This window comes from Acomys russatus, chromosome 20, assembly GCF_903995435.1.
Source record: "Acomys russatus chromosome 20, mAcoRus1.1, whole genome shotgun sequence".
Classification (NCBI taxonomy): domain Eukaryota; kingdom Metazoa; phylum Chordata; class Mammalia; order Rodentia; family Muridae; genus Acomys; species Acomys russatus.
This window is the reverse complement of record NC_067156.1, coordinates 46,916,692-46,944,167: the sequence shown is the minus strand read 5'-3', so window position 1 is coordinate 46,944,167 and position 27,476 is coordinate 46,916,692. Positions and strand designations below refer to the sequence as shown.

Sequence of the window (27,476 nt, the reverse complement as noted above, 5' to 3'; positions counted from 1 at the left end):
AGGCTAAAATATAATAATATACTCCTAACTCTCAGATATGCACAAAATGCACATAGGTCAGAAGAAAACCAAGCTGAGTGTAATAACCCACACCCCTAATCCCAGCACTTGGGAGGCAGAGACAGGAGGATTGTGAATTGCGGCCACTCTGAGCTACATAGCAAATGCATACCCAGCTAAATCTAACAGTAAGTCCAAGTTTCAAAAAACAGGTTTTCAGAGAAAGAAAGATAAAACTAAAATACTGTGGTAGGGAGTATGAAGTGTCTTGACACAGATAAGTCAGAGCATAGACATCTGGGTACTGACTAAAGGAGTAGGGTGGCTTCTGGAACCATATCAATACAAAGTAACAGAAAGGCTATTTAAGACAGGGCACCAGGACTCTGAGACACATGACATATCCAGTTATAAGAGTGAAGCCAATGTGAAGACCTGCAAGTCCTTACCTCAATGCTTCTGGGTTATGGTGGCCCTCCTGGGACAATTAGCGATCCCTGGAGACGTTTATGATTCTCACAACTAGGAGGTGAGATGTGTGTGGCATCTCTTGTGCAGATACTGTTAAATGGACAATAGTACATAAATCAGGAATGTCCCTCTTCCATAATACTCACACCTCTCATAAGTACCCCGACATCTTATCATAGACCCCCAAAGTCACAAAAGCCAAACTTTGAAGAACCGTGTGCCCTGGGATTAAGTCAGCTAACCAGCTTGTAATGCTCTGGGCACTACAGTGCACAGCATAGTCCCTGGATGTGGTGGATAAGTTGGACAAGTAGGAAAGAAATTATGATCATCTTATATGTCAGACCTATCTAATTCACAGAGATCTCAATGGCAGGCCTCATTAACAGGGGCACCAATCACCTTGCTTAAAAGCAATCACATTGATCCACCAGTGTGTCAGATTACAGAAAGAAGGGTCTATGCAAATGATGGGAGCTACAGTGACACCGCTGATTGCCACATGAGGGTTTTACTCAGAACAGCGGGCAGAGAGACCTGGATGATGAGAATGGTGATGAAGAACACAGAGAGGCAGAATGACAACTTTCCCCTTCCTGCTACTTGTGTTGCTCATTTATGGGAATCCAGTACGTTGTAGTTAATATAAAAATATATATTAATGTTTATTATCAAAACCTATAATTGTTGTGGTGTATTATCTAACCCACTATCAATCAATAAAGACACAGACACCTGCTGTATTTTACCTGGGGCTGGGCAGATATTAACCCCCTAAATTACCTTCCATTATTTCCAGCCCGTACCCCATGCCATCTGCTTTAATCATTCCTAACTGGGCTATTTCCCATCCATAGTCCCAAAATACTTGCTTATGTTGTTCGTCTGAGACACTTCTTTCCATGTGGAACTTCAGAGTTCCTCCTCCTTGGCCACGTGGCTCTTTCCTATCCCATGGTTATCCTGCTCCATGTTCCTTCTCTGGTCCCTGTCTTCTACCCAAGGTCTTTTTCTCACAGGAGCCTATCAACTTTGGCTACACCTGCTCGCTCTGCTCTGCCCAGGTGTGTAGGTATTTATTCAGCCAATCAGGGATAACTTGGTGGCAAGGATTACAAATGTCGTTTTGGGGTATCTGAGTGTTTGTTCACTAAAGACAGCAAGCAGACCTGGGGGTTATAATTAGCAATCAAATACAAAGCATCAGACCATGTTCCAAAACCAGTGATCTGTGTAACCACTGTAGGTTGCACACAAACTCAAAGCACATGGGAACACTAGGGTATGAAGGGGCCAAGTATGAAGATAGTATTCATGGCCAAATTCTCAACGCGAGTATCACTCAATTTTAACCAAGAGGGTATGAATAAAAGGAATGCAAGAAAGAGGAGCCAAGCCAGAAAGGTGACCACAGAAATAAACAATGCATCCAGGGACACTGAGGAAGGACATGGACTCCCACCAGGCACATATAGAGTACCACTGGAGGAACGCATGCTGATCTTCATCAGATTTCATGCTTTCAGTCTCCATCCCTTACTCTAACTATGCATCTTCCAAATTTTATGTCTTTCAGCACAGCATACAGTAACAATGTGAAATATCAGTCCTGATAAAGGATGCATGACTGAATGACATCATTTGATTAGTGTGTACAGACATGGTTTTCTTCAAAATGTAGAAGGTTATTAGCATTGCTGCTTTCTTAGAAAAATGGGGGAGTGGTCCTGGAAGAAAGTCTTGAGATCAAAGATTAGAAATACTGAGGTGTCACCTACTTGTTCCTTCAGTACACTTTCCAGGACAGTTTTCAGTAGCATTTTCCCATGGGATTTCTGCACTGAGATTCCAACTTAGTCAAGACAATATAGAATTTCCTTCATACCTCAGTAGATTGGGCAGATCTCCTGTATTTCCAATCTAGTTATGGTGGAAAAAAACTAGTCAAACTGCATTTCTTTCAGGTAGATTTTTAGGGTTTAAGTGAAAATGCTTGTGCCATTGCGGTCCCATAACATCACAGATAGACAGAAAGCTCATTGGGGGTGGAGTTTACCATCCAAATGGAAGCCAAGTCTTCCCCAAGTCCACCTACATCCCAAAGCAAGCTGATGATAGTGGCTGTACCATTTCTAGCATCTTGTCACAGGAACATTGACCAGAACCCTGAATGCCATGACCAGAGTCACCTTAATGACATAGTTGACCTTCAGCAAGTTCCAATTCCCAGTGTGTCCTCACACTTCATGGTTTCTGCTTCATAAAAATCCCAGTCCTCATGGTATGACAAAACAATGAAGAGTGGAGGAACAGTAGTCACTCCATCGTGTCAGTGAGGAGGGAGGCACCTAAAGACAGAAGAGCCAAGTTAGGGTGCGGGGAGTTCAACAATACACACTGGAACAGTGCAACTTGTCCTCCCTGAGCCCCAGATTTCATTTACAAATGAAGGCAGTATAGACAGTTGAACTATACTCAAAACAAGCAAAAGTCACTTACTCGTTTAACTAATACACATGGGGCCAGGTATTTGAGGTTGACTAAAAGAACCTCATAAGGGAGGACACTGTCCCTCCAGGGAGGAAGAAAGGTGGAGCCCGAGAAACAGGCCTCTTGCAGTCAGCTCTCAACGCAAGAAAAATGTAACCAGGGGACTTCTTTATGAGTACCAAAATGAATGATCTCTCTCTCTCTCTCTCTCTCTCTCTCTCTCTCTCTCTCTCTCTCTCTCTCTCTCTCTCTCTCTCTCTCTCTCTCTCTCTGTGTGTGTGTGTGTGTGTGTGTGTGTGTGCTACTCTATGCAATGTAGATCTTCATAATTTTCGTTACCACAGAAACAGCAAGTAATAGCTGCTTATATATTTCTCTGCTGTGAGTGGCACCAGAGAACATCAAACAGAATGGGAGCCATGCAGGAGGTTCCTGGGTGTTGTAGGTCTCCACATGACTTTTTAATACACATTTGTCACTGGCTCTGTCTTATTCATGACTCCCATTGCTGTTTGACTTCCACTAAAAAAAAAAAAAGGTCATTTGAGAAAGAAATGAAGGCTCCAACTAGCCTCTAGGCTTCAGCTAGGACTAGCCCTACATGGCACTATCCACTTCACGGGTCCTTTTTGTACCTCATCCAACCTCTCCACTCAACTAGACCTCCCACTTTTTTCTCAGGTCCTAGATTGGTAAGTTTCATGAGGCTTCCTGACCCTACCAGGCCACACCTTCTCCCCCAACTGATAGATTAAGCCATGGATCTCCATTCAGTGCCTTGGCTTGTTCTGGCCTCCCTTGCTTGCACTGGAACCCATCTCTAATATTCTGCTAGAATCCCTTTTATGTCACATCTAACCTTTCTACTCAGCTAGATCCACCCCAATAGTTCAGTCCTGAACCAGGAAGAACATCCTGTTCCAGTCCCCTCTGGCAACCCAACTCCATTCCATTCAAGCCATTTCCAACCTCTAGGCTCAATCTGCCCAAATGGCTTCTGTTTTCCCCCTGCTTATCTACATTAGACATAAAACTAAAAAAAAGAAGTTCATGTGCCTGATCTCATCACAAAAATGCCAACAATATAAAAGATCAAACCAGTATCTGTCCTCTAAAATCTGCCAGTCCTATATAAATGCTTGCCAATGAGAATTACCTACATGAACTCAGGACACTTATAAGAACAATTACAAATTTCATCAAGGAATTCAAGGAGTTTAAAGAAAGCACATACACAGCCGAAAACATTTCAACGAAGTCACGAAAAAGGAACATAAGGAGAATTAGCTTTACCTGAGTGATGGCTGAGAAAACACAAACATAAGGCTAGTGAAAAGTATATCACAGTCAAAACACTAAATATATATGACAGGGAATGTGCATTAAAAGCTGCAAGAGAAAATAGTGCAAACCACATATAAAGGAAAACTATTGGAATAATAGCTCAATGTAAACACTGAAAAACCAGAAAAATCTGGAATAATGTATTCCAATTTCTAGATGAATATGCCTAACAAAACTGCCCACCATTATTGAAGAAGAAAGAAATAATTTATTTCCATGAAATAAATAACCTAAATATTTTTTTATCCAACAAACCAAACCTGAAAAAATATAGAAAGCCACATTTAGGGATAAAGAAAGTAATGAGACTTTGTGGAAACACACAGAAGCCGTAAGTATTAAAACACAAAGTACCACTGAGAGCATAAAAACAGCAGAAACAGCAGTATGATGAAGATAACTGACATATTACACTCCAATAATAACCTTGAATACCAGTGGCCTCAGTTCTCCAATCAACAGATATGAGCTAACTGAATGGACCAAAGAATAAAATCTAGCTAAGTGTTGTTTAGAAGAAATACATCTTAAGTTTAAAGATAGTCATCGCCTTATAGTAAAAGGATGGACAAAAGTACTCTAATCAAATGGGACCAGGAAACAAGCAGGCGTCATGATCCTCATATCTGACAAAATAGACTTCAAACCAAAACTAATCAGAAGATATAAGAAGGGACCCTTCATTCCAGTCAAGGGGACAGATAACCAAGAAGACATTGCTATTCTAAACATATATGCACCAAACTCTTGTGCACCCAATTGCACACACACACATATACACACAAACTCACACACACACAAATGTACAACTGTACTTAAAGCTATAGATTAATACCAATCCATTAACAGTACGTGATTTTAGTACCCCCTTTTCCAACAGGCAGGTCATCTGGACAAAAAATAAACAGAGGAAACATCAGAATTAATTGACATGATGTATCAAATGGACTTAACAGTCATCTACAGAATATTCCACCCAGATACCAAAGACATTGTACTCAGCAAACAAACTGGGCCACAAAACAAATATTTACAAATACAAAAAGACAGAAATCACTCCTTTTATTCTATATAACCACAATGCAATGAAACTTAAAACTGGCATTAATCAAGTCTCTAATAAACACATAAACCCACAGAAATTAAGCAACTCATTACTGAATAAAAAATGAGTCAAAGAAGAAATCAAGAAAGACATAAATTTTTCCACTTAATTAAACTAAATGAAAATTAAAATACAACAAAACAAAACATGAAAACAACATGGAAAACAGTCCTATGAAGGAAATTTATAGCTCTAAGTGCCTACATTTTTTTTAAAAAATCAAAAAGAGCATGATTAAATAATTTAATGATGTAACTCGAAAAATTGGAAAAGCAAACCAAATCCAAACCCAGTCAGTGGCAAGACATAATAAACATAAGAGTATAAATCAATGAAATATAAACAAAGAAAACAATATAAAGAAACAACAAATCTAAGAGTTAGTTCTTTGAGAAGATAAGCACTGTCTCAAACAATAACAAAAAAGAAAATTACAGGCCATCATCTCTGATGAAATTGGCTCAAAAACACTCAATAAAATACTTGCAAACAGAACACAGATATACATCAAAATGATTTTCCTCTGTGATCGAGTTAGTCTTATACCTGAAATGTAGGGATGGTTCAACATCCACAAGTCAATAAATGTAATAAACCACATAAATGAACCTGAAGACAAAAATCACATGATCATCCCAATAGATCCAGGAAAGGTCTTTGAAATTTTTTAAATGACTCCATGATAAAACTCTTAGATAATGTATGGCTATAGGAAACATAGCTCAAGATAATAAAAGTTAACTACGGAAAGCCACAGCCAATAGCATCCTAAACGGGAAGCTTGATGCAATCCCGCTGAGGTCAGCAATGAGGGAGGGATGGCCACTGTTTCCATTCCTTCTCAATATTGTGCTCAAAGTACTAGCTGGAGCAACAACATAAGGGATGAAATGAAAGGGGTATAAGTAAGGAAAGAAGAAGTCAGTCTATCCTTGTTTAGTGATGATATGATACTGCACATAGCATATACATACCGATAGCGATTTCAAAATTCTACCAGAAAACTTCTAGAAGTGATAAAGAAATTCAAGAATGTGTGAAATACAATATCAGCTTCCACAAATCAATAGCTTTGTGGAACAAAAGAGAGAGGAAGAGCTCATGACCATACACACACTCCCATTCACAGTAACCTCAAAGAAAATATAATATCTAGGAATAAAACTGACTGAGGAAGAGAAGGACTTCTACAACGAAAACTTTAAACTGCTGAAGAAAAAGATAAAGAAATTAGAAAATTTAAAGACATCTCGTCCTCTTGGGTTGGTATAATTTATATTTTGAAAATGGTCATTTTACCAAAACAGAGTTATAGATTCAATGCAATCCCAATCAAAATCCCCATCTCATTATTCACAGGAATTGAAAAACAAACTACCCTAAAATCCAGATGTGACCACAAGAGACCTCAGATAGCTAAAACAATCCTGAATAAAAACAACAATGCTAGAAGTGTTACCATTACAGATCATATATATTACAGAGTCATAGTGATTAAAAACCATATGATACTAGCCCAATATAGACATGTAGGACAATGGGGAAAAAAATCAGTTACCCAAATATGAGTACACTTAACTTCAGCCACTTAATATTTGATTGACAGAGATGCCAAAACATAAGCTCTAGAAAAGAATGTATCTTCAACTCGAAGTGCTGGGAAAACTAAATATCCATACATAGGAGAATGAAATTAGACTCATATATATCACTTTGACAAAAAAAATTTACTCCAACAAGATCAAAGACTTAAACATGAAATCTGAAACTACTAGAAGAAAATATAAACAGTACCCTAAATGATATAGGTGTAGGAAAGAACATTCTGAATAAAAATTCATTTGCCCCAAAATTAAGGCCAACAGTTGATAATTGGTATTTCATAAAACTAAGCTTCTGTGCATCTAAAGAAACAATCAACAGATGAGAAAGAACCACATAGTATGGGTGGAAAAAAATGTTCACTGGGTATACATCTGACAAAGGACTAATATCCAGAGTATATAAAGAACTTTAAAAAGTTAAAAGAAATGACCCATTAAAAAACCGAGCCTGTTATCTGAACAGAGTTATCAAAAAAAAAAAAAGAAAAACAACCAAAAGGCTAAGAAATACTTCCAATTTTTCATAATCCATAGCAATTAGACAAATGCAAATCTAAGAGTTCAAAGTATCCCAGTCAGAACAGCAAAGCCAACAAAACAACATACAAACCCTGGAGGGGGGGGTGTGAGAAAGGGAGAACACTCAACCACTGCTGATGGAATTGCAAACTGGTGCCTTCACTCTGAAAATCAGTGTGAGGAATTCTCAAAAATAAAAAATAAAAAAAGTACCATATAGCCCAGCTATACCACTCCTTGACATATTCCCAAAGGACTCAACATCTTATTCCACAGATACTTGCTCAGCCATTTTCATTGCTGCCATATTCGCAATAGCTACGAAATAGAAACAATGCAAATATCCTTCAACCAATGAGTAGATAATGAAAATGAGGTACATATACGCTGTGGAATACTATTTATCTGTGAAGAAAAATGAAATCATGGACACTGCAGGTAAATGGATGGAACTAGAAGAAAATCATGCTGAATGATGTAACACAGACCTAGAAAGAAAAACATTGCATGTTTTCTCTTATTTGGTGACCTTTACCAGTTCAGTTGGATTGGAGAACAATAGAGAAGAGACTACTAGGGTACAAGTTATCTGATCCAAGAAATGGGGGAAAGAGAGGGCTCTAATTAGGAAGGGGAGACAGAACAAATAAAGGTAAAATAACAGTAAGGATGTCTTGAAAAAGTCATAAGGAATCAAACTATTAGGTATATACCTAAAAAAGTTACAATTCACATAAGCCTGTGTATAAATATACATATATAGTTAAAACGAAATTTTCTCATCTGGGTTACTAATGCTCCCTCCAAGAGCCAAGGACCACCTAACAAAAAATCCAGTAGCAGGCATGAAAAGTTTTCTTTTGAATTCTTGCTCAGGGTTTATTCAAGATTTTCCCAAAATACTGAGGCTATTGCTTTTGGTCTTTGTTGTGCCCAGAAGGTAGAAGGTACATCCATATTGCTAAGGGCACCATGCACTTCAGACACAGGGCCCAGATCCTCTTCAGCTGGAACTGACCTGGATGCATCCTTCCTGAAGACTTGCTTTCATGGTCTACCAGAAAGCATCTTATAAGCTTCCAAAGGAGGTAAACAGCCAACAGTCCTAACCGTCTACACTGCTTATCAATCACAACAATGACCAGCATGGCATGATAACACTAAGGGTGCAGTAGTGTCACACGTATCCGGACAGTAACCAAAAGCTCTCTAATTGGATTTAAGACCTACTCAACAAGAGAAAAACCATTCCTAGTATTCTAGCCAACTACCCAGGGCTAGTGAAGTCATGGGTGTTGTCGGAGAATCTACAACACCATGTGTTAAACCGGGATAATCTCTAACAATGATCTATAAACACTTGTCTTTATACCAACAGTTGAGTGTAGTCCTCGCTCCTTATCAAAAACACTCCTCTTTGCAACCCTTACAGAAAACCATAACCTATCAAATGCAGAGTTGTGGATCATAGTGCCAATGGATGCATCAACGAAACACTTCCTCATCTAAGGATCAGGAGCCAACATTGTTGAAGAAACAGTAGAAAGAGTGTAAGAACGAGAAGATCAAGGAGCTTGACGTCAGACCATGTCTTCTGGTAATGTCAGAAACTGGGCCCACAAATCTTCACCAGCAAGTCAGCTGAACAAGAACAACAGATAAATTAAAGTGAACAGGGAAAGACCACACACTTCAACCCAAACAAAGAGCTACAGGAAACTAAGGAATGCTGAGAGTGAATAAAATAATCTTCCCCTCATAGAAGAGCGTACCAACTATCCAGTGATTATCTCTGGAAACATATATACAAGTAACAATATACAGACTAAGAAGGTTATGTTTATGTGTATATATATATATTCATATAATAATAATTAATGGATTTGAGAGAAGGCAAGGAGGGGTATATGAGAAGATTTGGAGGAAGGGATGACTAAAAGCATGTAATTGTATTATAATCTCAAAAATAAAAGAAAAAACTTTTCCCAGAAAAAAAAATGGAAAAAAAGACAGAAGGACAAAAAGAAGGAAAGAAGGCAGGGAAAAAATCCAAACAATCAACAGACTACTACTGCTGTTCAAATCCCAGGTATGTCTAGAACCTCACTATGTCACCCAGTCTGGTCCCAAACTCAAGACAACCCTCAAACCTTAACCTCTCAAGTTTAGGGGGTATAGGCATGAGTTATCATCACACTTAGCTGGATACATCATCTTGGGAAGGAAATTGCTTCTGTGCCAAAGCCATATTTCTCACAGATAGTTGGCTGGGTAGAAAACTACAGATACAGGTAAGTAGGGTAGATGCAGAGCTGTGTGTCTATACCCACCCATACGTATCTTCCGAGTGGTGGTATAGTCCTCAGAGTAAGATATTACCTGTGTAAGGAATGAGAGGATAACAATGACTTAAAATAGACTAACTAGTGATGCTCTTGCCTTAAATGGCCCATGTAGTTGATCATGTATGTATTTTCATATATGTACAAAACTGTCTCTAATAATTTCCCATAGTGTGCTGAAAACATAACAATTGCATGGCATGGTGCTTTGAGTGAGAAATATCCACAGATGCTCGTGTATTTGAACACTTGGTCCCCACTTAGTGCCTCTGTTTTGGGAGTTTATGGAATCTTCATGGGGTGGAGCCCTGATGGAGGAAGTGTATCACTGGGGGTGGGGGGATGAGCTTTGAGAATTTATGCCCTTGCCCCACTTCCAGCTTGCTCTCTTTGCTTTGTTCTTGCAGTCGAAGATGTGATCTCTCAGCTTCCTGCTCTGGCCACCTGCTGCCATGCCTTCTCTGCCATTAGGACTCTCTCTTTTTAACCATAAAGCCCAAATAAACTGTTTCCTCCCGAAGTCATTTTTGGTCACAGTGTTTTCTCACAGCAACAAAAAGTAACTAATACACATGGTTTCGCTGTAGTCATTGATATCTAGAATCAGTGGCATCATTTTTGCATCCTACAAAAGGGTACCACTCAGCTCCTGCAGGCATGTGAGGTGCACAGAGAGTGCATCTTCTTTTTTTGTTTGTTTGACTTTGGTTTTTGGTTTTTCGAGACAGGGTTCCTCTGTGTAGCCTCGGCTGTCCTAGATTCACTTTTTAGACCAAGCTGGCCTTGAACTCACAGAGCCTGCCTCTGCCTCCAGAGTGCTGGGATTAAAGGCGTGCACCACCACACCTGGCTAAGAGTGTGCATCTTCTAAACAGCTGGACTAAATAAAATGACAATGAGAGATTGCTGAGGTCATGTTTTGCTGAAATGTGAGTAAACACTACTTACTCCTGGATTTATGGGGAACTGTGGAGAATGGATGGGAGTGTGGCTCTCCATGTGTGCAATCCAGATGAACTGCAGAGCTTCAGCCACACTGGCTGTCCCACCCTGATTGACTCCCCCCCCCCCACTCCCCAATTCTACACCCATGGTCCAGATCTCCCTCCAGCCTGCTACAGTAGTGATAAGGACTAAAGAAAATGACATCGTGACATGGTGAGAAAATAGGATTACAATCAGAGAACCAAATTTGGTGCTAGGGGAAGTACATGGAAAAACTAAAACTGGCATTTGCACAGGACCCAGGAATTATGCTGTGTGACTTCAACTCAGGGTGCGTTTGTGGAACAACAGCAGTTCAGGGTTTATCTTGCTTACTTAAGGTTGCCATGGCTGTAATGACACACCATGACCTAAAGCAATTTGGGGAGGAAAAGGTTAATTTGGTTAACACTTCCTTATAGCTGTTTATCATTGAAAGAAGAAAGGACAGAAACTCAAGTGGGCCAGGCACCTGGAGGCAAGAGGTGCTTACTGGCTTGCCCCTGCTGACTTGCTCAGCCTGCTTTCTTCTAGACCCCAGGACCTCCAGCCCAGGAAAGGCACCACCTACCTGGGCCCTCGTTTATCAATCACTAATTAAGAAAATGTCCCACAGGCTTGCCCGCAGCCTGATCTTATAAAGGCATTTTCTTAATGTAGGTTCCCTCCTCTCAAATGACTTTAACTTGTGCTAAAGTTGCCATTAAACAGTCCAGCACAGGGGTGAGACAGGGTGGGAAGATCTTTCAGCCTAGTTACTAAGGTGCTTCGGGGAGCTACTCTCACTTAAGCGTTAGGCTGATGCTGCTTTGTTATGACAGGACAGTTTCCACTTCCTGGAATTCTGGCATCACTGAAGAGAAATAAAACTAGTGTAGTTTCACTTTCCTGTTCTTGTAAATGCTGGGTATTCCGGAATGAAACTAGACCCACTCTCCTCTGTGATTGGATAGCACCCTCTGAAGGTGGGACAAAAACCAGAAAAGTACAGTCCTGCTTGACTTCCTCATTTCTGCTGAAGAAGCAGAGGCAGACCTCGATCGGCTAGTTCTCTGTCCGGAGCAGTGAGAGCAATCCACTGGACGCAGAATTTTCTGGTAACTTAGCATTTTGCTCTGACTTCTCACCATCGCCATCCCTTTCCTAAGGAGCCAGTAGATAACAAGATATTTAGAGTTCTATCCGCAGAGCTGGGATCCTGAGTTTGGAAGCTAGGGGGCTTTGATGGGCGGTAGACTGGACTTATTTACAGATGTCCTTTAGACAGATCTAAAGGAAATGACCTAGGTATTATTTAAAACTTACCCAGTTTTTGGCTTTGTGTTTTGTTTGGTTTGAGCAACTCTGCTTCCTAGAATAGCCGAAAATGAACTTTTCAGAACATGTGATGTTGAATTATCACTATGGAAATTGCTGAGTCTCAATCCTGCTACTTCCTAGTACTATTTTTTTCCCTTTTCCACCCAGTTCAGCTTCCAGTAGAAGCTAGACTGGAGGGGAAGATGCTTCTGTAGTATATTTCTGCTATCATCTGCTGGGGAACGATTTAGAATTTGTTTGTTTATAAAATAATTTTATTTATTGTATAACAATTTCATACATACATATGACATTTTTATCGTCTTCACCCACTACTCCTGTCTCTTTTCCTTTATTCTCTCTGAAATAAATCTTTCTCCCTCTTCAAAATGGTTGCCCCTCTCTTTCCTTGTTTTGTTGTTGTTGTTGTTGTTTTTAATACTCCACTGACTTTGGTCAGGGATATTTGCATGTTCTGAGAATGGGATTATTAACTGTTCATGTGCAACGTTCTGGTGGCTACATCTCTTTAAAAAAGAAAAGAAAGAAAAGAAAGGAAAGGAAAGAGAAACTCCCTCCCCTGTAGTCATTAGTCCTAATATCTCTGCAGCTAAGGACAAAGCCTCATGTGCCCCTAGTCTCCTGAACGCTGGCATGTCGACAGGCTAGATCTTATGTAATCCTTGCACAGATAAGCACAGCTGCCATGAGTTCATGAGTGTAAATGCCATGTCATATTCATAAGACATGAGTTCACCCCACTCTTCCTGCCCTGTCCTCTGGCTCTTCCATGTTTCCTGAGCCTCGTACAGGTCTGGGACTGATAGAAAAGTCCCTGCTATACTTAGGAATGAGCGCTCAACAGTAACTTATTCTGAGCAGTTTGACCAGTTATGAGACTGTGCATTAAAACACTACCCACCGCAAAACCAAAATGAATGGGAAGCAAACAACCACAACAAAGCCCTTGTCTGAGCGAGGCTGAGCGCACCACTAATCTCTGGTATAATCAGGGAATGTTTAGAAGGCAACTTGGCAACATGTCCGTTTAACAAAACAACAGTAGTTGATTCTGTGGGGCATTTTGAATTGAGGAATCCTCTTTAACTTCCTGGTTTTTATTGAAAACTGGGAGTGCTAATGAAGAAATGCATCGTTTTGTAATGATTGATATTTCACATCTCTATTATTAGTTGTGTTCATACTCAGTGCATTTAAGATAATTTTTGTTGTTTATTTTCCTATTTATCATTGTAGTAGGTCTTTGAGAATTTCATACAATGCATTTTTATTACACTTATTTTATGTGTATTCCTATGCTGGAGCTGAATGCTCAAAAGCTATAGCATGGATATGGAAGTCAAAAGACTTGTGGGAGTCACTGCCCTCTCACCACTATGTGAGTCTTGGGACTAAAACTCAGATCATCTACCTTAGTGACAAGTGCTCTTACCTGCTGAGCCATCTTGCTGGCCCAAGACAAATTTTAGAGTGTGTGTAATTAGAACAAGCAATAGGGACTAAAAGAATAGGAGGATTTTATGAAAAGATCCCTGGCAACTTTTATCTTTATAGCTTTCCTCTCTGCCTCCCAGCTAAATAGAGTGTGTTCAGGCTCACAGTTGCCCTGATAGGTAGAATTATTTTCATTTTAATCAGGGTCCAGTCAGCTTTTGCAATTGGCCACATTTATTACCCAATAATTAATTTCAGTAACTATCAGAAAAGCATAAATCTGCCACACCCCTCCTCTTTTATCTGAAGCTGATTGAGAGTATAATGGGGATGTCTGTCCAGCCACTTCCATGGAGCCATCCTGGTATTTTAGTAGGAATTGCGTAGGCAGGAGGCCAGGGGCTGAGCAGCACCCCACCTGTGCATGCTGTGTTCTGTCTGTGTAAGGTCGCCATTTCTCTGAGTGTTGGGCATCACTTTGGCCTTGTCACTGCTGCTCCTTGGCACTTTGTTTTGTTGCTAACAACAGTGCTGGAGCCGAGAGCCTGTCCCTGTGAGAAATCAGATGTCAGCAGAAAATCTAAACAGTTATCTTAAGGAAACACAAGGTTCAGGTAATTTTACAAGAATGGTGCATACCAATTTAGGAATTAAAATAGCAAATTCCATAATACTAAATACAAATGTATTCTCTACTAGCCGTGAATTGCAGTTGAATCCAGTTTTTTGTAATTTATCACAATCTTTACTTATGGCTCTAGTGAATGTTATTTTGATTAAACCATACTTTTGTAAGTGTAACCAAAAGCAGATCAATATCTTAAGAGAACCTCGTTGCTATAAATAACACTAGATTTTTAGATTTGTGTCAGTGCAGTGAACTTTGACCTTAGGAATTTTAGTAATCTTTAATTAGAGGCAGCTTAGTCATACCCAGTGACTTTTTTGGCCTTTACAAAATATTTATGGAAGATTATACTTTGATTTGTTTGTCTGTTTAATTTGTCTTGTTTTGTTTTGTTTTGTTTTCCCAAACTCTAGAGCCATGCTATATCTTAAAACAAAATCAATTTAAAAGCTAAAATTCCTTTTCTTCAACATTTCTTCAAAAATGTACCAGCATACTTATAACCTTTTAAACACTTATTCTCCTACTTAATGGGTTCTGTTTTACTTCTTTTACTACCATGAAACATAATACTACAAATAAACAACTTTTAGATAGAAAAGATGTTTTGTTGCCCCCAAAGAACAGGGAAGGATATGAGACAATTGCTTTATCATAGGTTCATAAGAATAATCAGACCAATTTGTCAGAACAGATCCCATGTGGATGCTGCCAAAAATGAGGACTGTCCCCCCATTGTAGCAGTCCAAGGCCTGGAAGGAAGCAGACAACAGATCACATTGGCACCTTAAGCCAGAGGCCACACAGCTCGTACCCTCAAAGGACAAAACAGAGTAGATGTATACATTTAAGTTAGAAGCCAGCTAAGTTTTAACTTGAAGTATTTATAACCCTTAAGGAATTTAAACAACTCTCTGGATGCCACTCCAGGCAGTGACTGTGCACAATTTCCTGAGTTATGCTATTATCTCGTGATCTGATAGAAACTATCTTATAGGGAGTTAATCATAATAGTTTCAGCTGCAATCTATCTCAGGAAAGCAAGGAACATTATATTATTTAAGAGACAATACTTAACTCAATTGACAGGCAGCCCAGGAAGAACACATGATAGCAATTCTGAAGGCAGCCGCACTTTTTGCCAACAAATCTAAGCTATTTGTCAGAGATTTATTTAAGTTATGTGAACTAAAAGGCATTTAGGCTAATCTGACAGTTTTAATTTAGCTTAATGCCCACTACAAGGCAATTCTGTGCCATGTAACAGTATATGAGCATAAGTGCACATAGACATGACACAGCATATACATGCACATAAACATATATCAAACACATATTAAGTAAACCACAGGAAATTTTTTGTTAAATTTATCATGTCAGGTTTTTTAAAGTCTTCTACTCTGAATAATTTTTCCATGTCTCCAAGTAAACTTCGATCATCAATCTGTTCTTTAAAAGCTTTAATTTTCAGTCAAAGAAAATTAGAAAACTCTATCTCAGTATGTAGCCCTTGCCTTAAACGGGCTTACTAAACAGAATGTGGGGTGAAGCTGGAGAGAAGAAAGAAAAAAAAAAAAAGACTGGCCAACATACAAACTCTATTCTTATCTCAGTGAATTTTTGACTTTGGAGTTTACAGGACTGAGTTGCAAAATCACACATCTGGGTGTTCTGGAACATGAAAAGGAAACCACCCAATCAATAAAACAAAACAAACACAGACTCCACATTACCTTTCCCCCTGACTGCCTTTCCCTTCATGCAGATCTGTAGGATGAGAACTTCCACTTCCTTACCATTAGGAAAGGTGCCAGGCCTGGGGTCCGAGAAGCACACTGAGGCAGACAGAGAAGCAGCTGTGAAAGCAGGACAGGCAGACAAGCAGCGTTGAAAAGGCTCTGAGATCAGGCCTGCAGGGCAGAGTAAGGAATCCCTTCTTATGGGTCTGAGAGAAAGAGGGAAGGTTCTGTGCCACGTGGCTGATGAGATGCCTATCATGTGTGCTTGCAGTCAAGCAGTCTATGAGGTTGCACAGAGAAAAATCTAGGGGTAAATGTGATTTTTTTTTCTTTAGTCATGGAAACCAAACCACTATCATCCCTGAAATTATTACAGTTCAACCTAAATGGAGTTGCTTTACAAGATAGCGTGGCCCTGGCTAACACTTTAGGTTGCTAGACACTAGACCCAGAATGTCTTCCAATCTCATGAGCCCTCCTTTGAGGCTTTCATAGTCAGATTCCCCTGGCTAGCCTCTCACTGCAAGTGGGAGCGACTCCTAGTTGCCTCCTTGGAGCCCTCATGGACAGGAATGCTTCTCAAGTCTCCAGACCCCAGGATCAAGCTGCAGTCTCAAACCTGTAGCTGACCCTCTGCGTGTTTCCCTGATGCATCTGATCTTTCTCCCTCGCTCACAGAATTGTTAGCTGGCTAGAGGGTCCTGCAATACTGGCCAGGTTAAAACAACTTCTGAAGGTTCAAAGGCCAACCTGGCTGTGCAGGAGCTGACATCCAAGTCCCTGAGATATTTCCCTTCGCTGCTTTATCTCCAGCAGTGGAGAGGGACCTTTCCTGAGACAGGCCCTTTTAACTTAACCAACAGTGGAAAGCTTCTGTCTGGAGAACAACGATGCCCTGAGTTCACCTCTTATTAAGCGCAAAACCAAACATAATACAGTGAGGAAATACTTATCACCTGAATCAGGCAAAGCTGGCACAGGAGTCACTTCCAAAGTGATGCTCTAACTCACTCCCCAGCAAAGGAAGCATGGAAATTCTATTCATGTGGTCCATACATCATATAGAGGTGGGCCAACGTGTGGGCGTTCTCACTTTAGGATTACATTCCCTGAGGAGGCTCATTTTTAAGTGATGGGCAAAAATGCCTCTGGGAATCCTCTGCTTTCACAATAACATTTTAGCTGACAATAAAGGAAAGGGTAGCTTAAAGGTGCTGAATATAGGCCATCTGCCCATGAAGGTGCCTGCCTTGCTTACTTAATAACAGTTCGACATGTGTTTTTGTCCTGTCTTAGTATCCATACATGGAGGCTGACTTCACATGACTGCACAATATTCAGGATACCCAAATATTTTATAGGAATTCTAGTGGTTTTGCCAATTTTCTGTCTCATGTTAGCTTCTTGTGACCATTTACATATTAACCCAAGGAATAGTGTCTAGTGGCACCTGAGGATGCACATTTTGCTCATGGCATCTGTTTCCTGGTTTCCAGGACTCAGTGGGCTATGGCATGCTACAAAAAAAAAAAAAATCCAACCGGGGTTCTGATTGCTTTAGAACTCAGCTATACATGTCCTTCTACATCTGCTGTCCCCATAGTAGCTCACCCAGTATCTGACCCAGTTCTCCCTTTCCCACTGAGATATCCATAAAGTCAAGTCTCTGGATATAGACCAAGTGTCAATACAGATTGTCAAATCCAAGTTTATATATCCAAGAATCCAAGAATATATATATTCTCTTTTTTGTTTGTTTGTTTTTTGAGACAGGGTTTCTCTGTGTAGCCTTGGCCATTCTGGACTCACTTTGTAGACCAGGCTGGCCTCGAACTCACAGCGATGCGCCTACCTATGCCTCCCTAGTGCTGGGATTAAAGGTGTGCGCCACCACACCCAGCTGAATATATATATTCTCTTGTCTCCTGCCTGTAATGCTGCAGGTTCTCTGCTTGTGCCATCCTTAAACCAGACATCCACTGGGATGGGTGATGTCCTTTACAGTACTTTGCCTGGCTTGGCTGTTGATTCAATTATTTGAGGAGGCTAGGTTCTTCAAAAGAATCTGGAAATACCTTTGTGACATTGGTGCCAGGACAGGCAAATACTACCCCCCATATAAATATGCATTACACTTTGCAAAGTTTGGTCCTATTCCACCTCTGAAAGAGCCTACCTAGGCCATTGACCTCCAATCCAACTCTGTATTGGAAAATTGTTATATATTACAGATCAAGCAGGATTCATCAATAAATGTTCAAAGGAAGAGACTCCAGTAAAAGAGCAAATCCAGAATATTGGATAGGGTGAGCAGATAAATAAGGGCCTGTGTGACAACCAGAGGCCAGAAAGTATGAGGGGCTGTAACCAGATCTAAGCAGAAGGAATAAAAAAAAAAAAAAAAAGGAAGAAAATATGTTCCTTTAAAATACCATGAGAACTGAACAGTTCACAAAGGCCAAATAGCATAGATTATGAAAAATGATGGATGCAGTTATAGTCAGACATGCAGCCCGAGCAGGGAAACAGAGGGCCCATGACCAGATACTGATGCATTTTACTGGAAGCTGGAAGGGGATGAACCTCTGTTGATGTGGTCTACATGGCACAGAGGGACTGAACAGGCTGAAAAGGTCAGATGGATCTGTGAACAGACAGTACAGAATAAACCATTAAAGTCTCGTGTGATGTGTCAGCTACCTGCAGAACACATGACCCTTCCCTGTCATGTACAGGTGAAATCTAGAGTAGTCAAGCTCATAGAAACAGAAAGGAGGGTGGTGGTTGGCAAGGCTGTGGGAAGAGAGGAACTGGATGGTGTTAGTCAAAGGACACAAAGCCCCAATTGTGTAAAATGAACACAATGGGAGTTTGAAGGCATAATTTCAACCATTAAGGGTGGTATGTGGCAATATACTTGGAATTTGCTAACATATAGATCTTAAACTTCATACACGCCCTCCTTACTCACCCTTTTTTTTCTTCCAGTGCCTTTATTTGCTCAGAGTCATGGGTCAGCTGTTCTCCTCATCGAACAACGAACAGGACCAAGATCTGGCCTCCAGCTTTACTAGATATTTTAAGAAGTTTAAGGTAGAAAACAGTATCATCCCTCAGGAAACCATCGCTTCAGTTGAATTAAGCTTGACAAAAGGAAACATTCAGGGGGCAAACTCGGCAATCAGTGATGCGTTAAGAGAAATTGATGGTGCCCCACTCAATGTTGCTGTGACTGGGGAGTCTGGAGCAGGGAAGTCCACATTCATTAATGCTCTGAGAGGGATTGGGCATGAAGAGAAAGATGCAGCTCAAATTGGAGTGGTGGAAACAACCATGGAGAGACATCCATACGAGCACCCCAGTATCCCCAATGTGGTTATTTGGGACCTGCCTGGGATTGGAACAACAAACTTCCCACCAAAAGATTATCTGGAGAAAATGAAATTCAATGAGTACGACTTCTTCATTATCGTTTCCGCCACACGCTTTAAGAAAAATGATATAGACCTCGCCAAGGCAGTCAGCATGATGAAGAAGGACTTCTACTTCGTGAGGACCAAGGTGGACTCTGACTTAAAAAATGAAGAGGAACTCAAGCCACGAAGCTTTGACAGAGAAAAGGTTCTGCAGCAGATCCGCAGCAGCTGTGTGAAGAACTTTCAGGACAGTAACATTGATGAGCCACCGATCTTCTTGATCTCGAACGTCAATTTATGTGACTATGATTTCCCAATCCTGATGGACAAGCTGGTAAATGGTCTCCCTGTACACAAGCGACACAAATTTATGCTCTCCTTGCCCAATATTTCAGATGCAGCCATTGAAAGGAAGAGGCAATTCCTGAAGCAGAGGATTTGGCTCGAAGCCTTTGCGAGTGACCTGCTGAGCATCATCCCTTCTCTGGTCTTCTTATTGGACAGTGACATGGAGAATCTTAAGAAAAGCATGAAGCTCTATCGAACTGTGTTTGGAGTGGATGATGCATCCTTGCAGAGTTTGGCTAGGGACTGGCAAATGCCAGTGGATCAGCTCGAGGCAATGATGAAATCTCCTAATGTGTTCAAAACTGCAGAAAAAGAAACCATACAAGAAAAGCTTTCAAGATACTGTAATGAGTACTGTGTGGCTAATGGGTATTTAGTTACTAAAAATGTTTATCTTAGAGAATTATTCTACCTGAAATTTTATTTCCTTGACCTAGTGACTGAGGATGCTAACGTTCTTCTCAGAGAGATATGTTCAAGAAACAACTTGATTACTAATTAGGCTGAAGGCCTGTGGCTGTCAAAAATCAGAATCAATGACAGAAAAATAGGATGCGGCTATTGCAAAACAATATGCTGGTTTTATTCAGGCTACCTAGGATTTACCCATATTTAGTGATCATATATCCACATTAGCCGTAGCAAAGGGATCAAATATGTGCAAGTGCATCAAGAGCTAAAAACTATCTACTCACTTTTGAATTAACCCTCAGATCAAGTAATTTTACTTTTATTTGAATTTTCTTAATATAAATCAGCATCTATTTTCAAGCTTAACACTGCAATGGTTAGTGTTGTCAACTCAATAGACTCTAGAATCACGTGGCTTGCATTTGAGAAATTATTTTTGCTTATGGGAAGCCCTGCCCACTGTGGGTGGCACCATACCCTACCTGGTGATCTCCTACTGTGTCTGTGGAGACCAGGATTAAGTAGCAGCGGTCTTGCTCTGTAGTTTTTTTGGGTTTGGGTGTTTTATGGTGGTTTTGTTTGTTTGTTTGTTTGTTTTACTGTGGATGGAGTGGCACTAGCTGCCTCAAGCTACTGTCATGACCTCTTGATAATGACGGCCTGTATAACCTTGACAGAGATGTCAGAGGAGGAAACATAACTGGGCTGAAGCGATAGCTCAGTAGATAGAGCACTTGTCTTGCAAGTCTGAAGACCCGAGTTTAGATCCCCAGAGCCCTGTAATCCATCCATGTACGACTTACTATGTTGAGATGGGAGGGAGAAACAAGAGAATCTTGGAAGATCATGAGGCCAGCTAGCTTCCCACAATGCAGCAGTGAATAAGAGATGCTGATACAAGCAAGTGGAAGGTAAAAGCAAACAAGCAAGGTTGTCCTCTGGCCTCTGCATACACGCCACATCCTATTCATGCCTGTAATCACACATGCAAATACACACACACACACACACACACACACACACACACACACACACACGAAGTTTTTTCATTTAAAAAAAAGAAGGAAGGTTTGGGGCAGTAGTTCAGGGGTGCAATTGCCTCCCATGGATGAGGCCTCGAGTTCAATCTCCAGCCTCTAGCACTCCAGAGAAAGGCTAAAAGGGGGCAGAGGATTCTGGAGAGATGGCTCAGAGGTTAAGAACACTGGCTTTTCTTCCACAGGACTTGGGTTCGATTCCCAAAACCCGCAGAGCACCTCATGGTTACCTATCACCCCTGTTTCAGGAGATCTGATACCCTTTCCTGACCTCCACAGAGACTAGGACATGTGATAAACAGACATGCATGCAAGGCAAACATTTAGACAGCCAAAGGAAGTAAAGGAAAAAGTGTAAATATATGTTTAAACAAAAAAGTATGAGAAAGAAACAATTAACTACAGATCACAATAGCATTGGTAATGACTAAGAAATTCCTTTTAAAATTCTATTTAGTCAGGATCTTTGAGAAAATACTTTTTAAAAAGCTCTTAATTATGCCAGGATCAATGGAGATGATGAGATTTCGCTCTACCTTATAATGGCAGGTGTTTTTGAGTGCTGTGATGGAAATGACTGATTTACTCCACATCAATGCCAAGCATCATTTAATAAATTCTTTCTGAAAAAAGAAAAAACATTTGTTGTGACTTGACATTCCCCCAAAATCCATAAACCTTCACAGTGACTGTTATTTGCTGGTTATCTCATTGCCTATTCCCTGGCCTACATTTTATCTTCCTTGAAATAGAATAGAAATAAACAGCACATGTGTTAGTAAGCCTTAATGAGAAGCACAGAAGAAAGGGAAAAATTGTTCTTGGTGGGAAATGGTTTCTTAAATAGTTTGGGCCTCTATAATCCTATAGTCCAGGCGACTTTAACAATAGTATTTTGTTCTCACACTTCTAGTGACTGATGTCTGAGATCCAGGTGCCAGTGTGGCCAGATTCTAAGTGAAAGCATTTTTCCTGGTGATGTCCTCACATGGTCTTCCACACTGTGTATGTGCAGAGGATGATTCCCTTGTCTCTTCTGCCTATCCTATTATTCAGGCTCCATTTTTACAACCTAGTCTAACCATAGATGCTTCCCAAAGATTTTCCTCCTAACACAATGCCGCTGAGGGTTTGGGTTACTAACTTGATTGTAGGAGGGGAAAAACAGTTGGTCTCTAAAAGGTTCTGCAAATTATGCTGGTGGTTCAGTTGCTTTCTTATTAGAAGCTATGCCACTCACCAATGCCAAATAATCCAAAGTATTTTTTAACATAAACTGAGATACAGACTTGCCAAAAAGATGGCTACTGAGAATCACCAGATACCCCCTGCTCCACTTAAGGAATAAAACCAAAGATTAAGCAGATGTTTGCTGAGAGTATTTGCAGAACACTGGAATGCAGTGCATATGAAAGAATTATGAAAATGAGACTCCAGGTGGCCAAGGAGGAAACAAAGCGTCTGGCATAGCTTGCTCTTTACTACCAGTCTGAGCTTGTTTAAATGTGGAAAGTCCCCTGACAACTCAGAAATTGTAAATAGTAGAGCCTAAATTCTCCATATCAGCGCCATACAATCATGGAATTTTTTTTCTGTAAGGCAATACTGTACCCATCAATGATGTTGAGCTCCACAAGGAGCTCAAATGCTGTGTAATGGAATACCCAGCATTACACTAGTCTGCATGGGTACCACTACTTACTAGTTCCCTCCCCTATGTAAGCTATTGTTGCATGGTGCCATTTTAAGACTAAATTTAACAACACCTCACCCCAACTTCCAGGAGTGGTATACAAAGGCTGCTTGAGTGGTTCAACCTTTGTACAAGTTGTATGTACCTCTTTAGCTATTAAAGTGTCATCACCTTGTGTGACCTGCTGCAGATCATGGTCTCTGGCTTTGTTATCACATTCATCAAGTCCTCATAGTCATCATTTATAGTTGAGACACCAATGGTATCCAAAATGGAACCCAAGCCAATGCCACCTCTAAAAATAATACCCAATGTCTTCAGGAGAAAATCTGTTCCTTTGTAATTCTCCTACTCAATGTATCTCCTATCAGATGTATCAAGGAGTATCAAGAAGTATGGAAAAGCAATGCAAAATGGTGACACAAGAAAGCACAAAATCTTCTATCAGTGAACACTGAAAAGGAAGTTGAGGAAATGCCAAAAAAAAAAAAAAAAAAAAAAAAAGAATTGAAAAGAGTAATTCTAAGGAAACTGACTGAAAACAAAGAGAATATATACCACCTTTACATTAAATTTACTAACTCAATTCATTGTATGACTAATGAGAAGTTTATCAATGAAGTAGAGATCTTTAAAAGGGCTGGGGAGGTTAATGGGTATAGCACTTGTTCTACATGTATAAAGACCTGAGTTCAGATCCCAGTATCCCAAGTGTATATTAGTTGGGGTTCTCTGGAGGAACAGAATTGAGATAGATGAGAGAGAGAGAGAGAGAGAGAGAGAGAGAGAGAGAGAGAGAGAGAGAGAGAGAGAGAGAGAGAGAATGCAGCGAAAAGTGTTAATGGTAAAAATAGGATTTGAAACACTTAGGAAGGAAAATAAAAGGGCTTTCATCTGGGCATGAGATGGCCAAGGTGACCAGACCTTTTTTTAAGGCACAGCTTTGGGACCATCTTGTTAGGCTCTGGCTGCCTCCCATGATGCCACACACACTGAGAAACATCAACAAAGCACCCCCACCCATTCACCAAGTCTGTCTTCTAATGCAGCTAATTGTAACAAACTAAATTGTGAAAAAAAATCTCAAAAAAACATCTACGCCAGGAAGATCACCCCCCCCCCCCAGCCCACCCTACAGACAAGAGGCTAACTGTATGGTGACCGAGGAAAACTGTAGCTTAGTAACCATGATGGGAGTTAACTCCCCATAGACAGTGAAGTGGGGAAAGGCCCAAGCTAAAACTACAAGCTGGTCATGTAAACCTAAAAGCAAAAGGAATATACATGAACAGCTGGCATCCTGTGCCAAGGGCTTGATCACTGACAGTACAGCCCAGATGAACAGCCAGCAGAAGGGCCAAGGTCACACCAGGGACCAGCTCTACCTGGACAAATACCATATGAACACCACATGATCATCCATGTAGCATGTGACACATCCTAATTTATTCAGCCCAGCATAAGTCCAGAGAATTAATTGATCTCAGTAGGAATGACCTCAGATTTTTGTCTGAAGCCCTACAATGTAGTCGTGTAAATTCTACTCTCTTGGTTCTCCCTCCCTCACAGGAAGGAATCCAGCCTTACTAGGAACCACCACTTAAATTAGTAACAAAACAACAGGTATGTCAATTCAAGACCCTGAAGAAAGTTGCAGGGAAAGGAGGACCCCCACCCCCACCCAGCCCCTCCCTTGTTCTAGGGTTAAAATCTAGAGAAAAGCAAGGGTCTCCATGATCAAACACTTCACAACCAAACTTAAACAGAAGACAGCCTGCCCAGAGAGAGAGCCTTCTATGCCACTTTGCACCTTTGGACCAGCACAAAGAAGGTGGTGAATACTAAGAGAAATGACAAAAATGCACTCTCTCGGAGGGTGGGAAATCCAATAATAATGTGTCTCCAAACTGTAAAGTACACCCACCTAGACTAAGTGAGCAAATACCTCGAAGATTATATACAGTGGAGCTCACCTGATCACAAACTCACAGAATCAAACACACTTAGGCTAAAATTGGGTACTGGTAGAAAAGGCCCCTAAGCCCTGCCAAAATGAGTGGCTCCAGCAGCAGAAGTCAATGTATACACTTGCAACACCCTCAAAGCCTTAGATACTGAAATCTGTGCCTGCAACCAGCCAGTTCACAAAAAATAGCTGTTAATAACAAGAGTACACGTGCTCTCTTGCTCTCTCTCTCGCTCTCTCTCCCTCTCTCTCTCTCTCTCTCTCTCTCTCTCTCTCTCTCTCTCTCTCTCTCTCTCTCTCACACACACACACACACACACACACACACACACACACACACACACACGGACTCTGCGCTAATCTGTGGGGAGATCTCAAATAGAAACAAGCCTTTTTGGTATTACCCAGATTATTATAAATCTGTCTACATTTCAGACTGCGGACCTGGTAAACATGTAATGCTTACATGGAAAGAAGGTGTGAGGTTGACCACTGAATTAAAGTTAATTTTAAAATGTTTATTGTCTTCAAGAAACACCTTACTGATAAGGATACCGCACACTCATAATCAAAACATGGTGGCAGGTGGTATCAACTACGCAAACAGAGACTGAAAATAACCTGGCATAGCTCTTCTGCTGATAAAATTAACTTCTACCCAGAGTTTTCCAGAAGAGAATGAAGGTTACTCTGCATCAATGAAGTAATAATTGATCAAGAATATATAACAACTGTAAACATACATTCACCAAATATTGGAGACATCAATGAAACAAAAATTTGATTTTTCAAAATGATAATTAAAATTGGAAAGCCTTAGGCCAAAAGAAAAAGTTCAAGTAAACAAAATTAGAGATGAAAAGATGAACATTACAACAGACACTAATGAAAAAGAGTTGAGTCATTGAGAAATACTTTGAAAACCTATATTACAAAACACTGAACAACTATTTTTTAAAAAGGGAAACTTCTAGATATATGTGACTTACTAAAATTAACCAAGAGAATATAAAATACTGAAACAGATCTCTAATGAGCAAACCTATCTGTGCCTATAGTTTTACTAATGAATTTGTTTATTTATATAGGTAAGCTCTTTCCTTTAGAGTCATTTTCAAAATGGACACCAATCAAAGAATCGCTCATTTATTTAAGTTGTTCAGTTTACTGATAGCAATGAACTGGACATTTTTCCATAACATCCTACTGTGGTAGGGTTGCTAAAATAAATATATCTACTCTTTTGATCTGTAAAACTAGTAAACATATTCAGTCAAATGAAAAATAACCCTTATGGTGACCATTAAGGAATTAAATTTGTTAATCAATTGCCTTGAAATAAGCATACTGTTCTGGATTGTCATACCATAAACCAAGAGGGCTTGTGTTAGTCAACCTAATGTTTCTATAACAAATACCGGAGATAATTATTAAACACAGAAAAAAAAGTTTACTTTTGGCTTATACTTTTAGTGACTGTGGTCTGTGATTGGATAGCCTCCATTGCTATGGACCTGCAATAGTACCTCAGAGTAGAGAACACGTGAAAGGAAAAAAACCACTCAGATCATAGGTGAGGCACAGTCCCAATATCCCCTCAACAGCATACCCCTACTCACCTCGAACCTTCTCACTAGCATGTCCCCATAGCATCATGATAGTGACCAAGGGACCTTGCTTTATGGATTCTTTAACCCCAACTATAGCACACTCCTACTTTTAGAAGAGGGAAACAGAGGACAGAATGAGAGTGGGCCCTGAATACTAAACAATATTACAGCACTCATGGTTTAAAGATGACAGAAGAAATAAAATTAATTACCTGAATATACAAGAAGTGCAGGTTAGCTTGAGAAGATGACAGAGACTTTTTGCTGCCAGAACAGTCACCTAAAATTCTCTATAACATTAGAGCATTATCCTCAGCTTTCTGGCACAATATATCTGACAGACATACTTGTGAGGCAGGAACTATTGAGGACTTGCTTACCCTGTCTTGCAGAGTTTGGCCTTCGACCCTGCCTGCAGCCAAGCTTGCCCTTTTTTAGGCAGAATTCTGTCCGTGATAGAAATTTTTACAGTGGTTGGTTTGCCACACTTGAAACAATATCCATAAGGAAGTTCTTTGATGCTGGTCATCTTCTTTAAGGTAGGCTGGATGTTGCCAGGAGTTAACCTGTCTCATTGTAAATGTATCTTTGAAATAATACAAGCATCTTGAAATGCCATACTCTGTGTGTCTCTGAGATTTTTGAAAACCAAATAGTTTAGTTTTACAATTAAGCTTAGTTGTTTAGGGGTTACGCAGTTTTTAGGTCTAGATAGATGTTTTAAGTTGATGATGATGAGATATGGTAGATATTGATTTATGTTCAGAATTTTAGACTCACTAAGACAGGAAAGATTTTTTTCTTCAAGTTTGCCAAATACAAATAGCCAAAACACTATGAATGTAACATAAATATAATTCCTGATTGTTCCGTGGTTCTTCTTGCTATAGGGAGTTTATTGTATATATGTTTAATAATATAACTGTATATGTAAAAATATTTAATAAAAATGTAAAAATAAAAAATAAAGATGATGGAAGAAACATGATTGTGAAACCATAGTGATCTCTGAAAG

The 27,476-nt window shown here is 40.1% G+C and overlaps 3 protein-coding genes across 4 annotated transcripts in view; 2 read left to right on the top strand and 1 right to left on the bottom strand.

Annotated features, from left to right (window-relative positions):
* LOC127204364 (interferon-inducible GTPase 1-like) overlaps window positions 1–27,476 on the top strand; it is a 146,448-nt gene that overhangs the window by 24,850 nt on the left and 94,122 nt on the right. The gene's annotated exons all lie outside the window — the stretch shown is intronic.
* LOC127204365 (interferon-inducible GTPase 1-like) overlaps window positions 1–27,476 on the bottom strand; it is a 144,672-nt gene that overhangs the window by 92,059 nt on the left and 25,137 nt on the right. The gene's annotated exons all lie outside the window — the stretch shown is intronic.
* LOC127204361 (interferon-inducible GTPase 1-like) lies at window positions 18,990–20,677 on the top strand. Its single transcript, XM_051163304.1, has one exon. The coding sequence runs from the start codon at window positions 18,990–18,992 to the stop codon at window positions 20,244–20,246; it is 1,257 nt and encodes a 418-aa protein (XP_051019261.1). The 3' UTR covers window positions 20,247–20,677.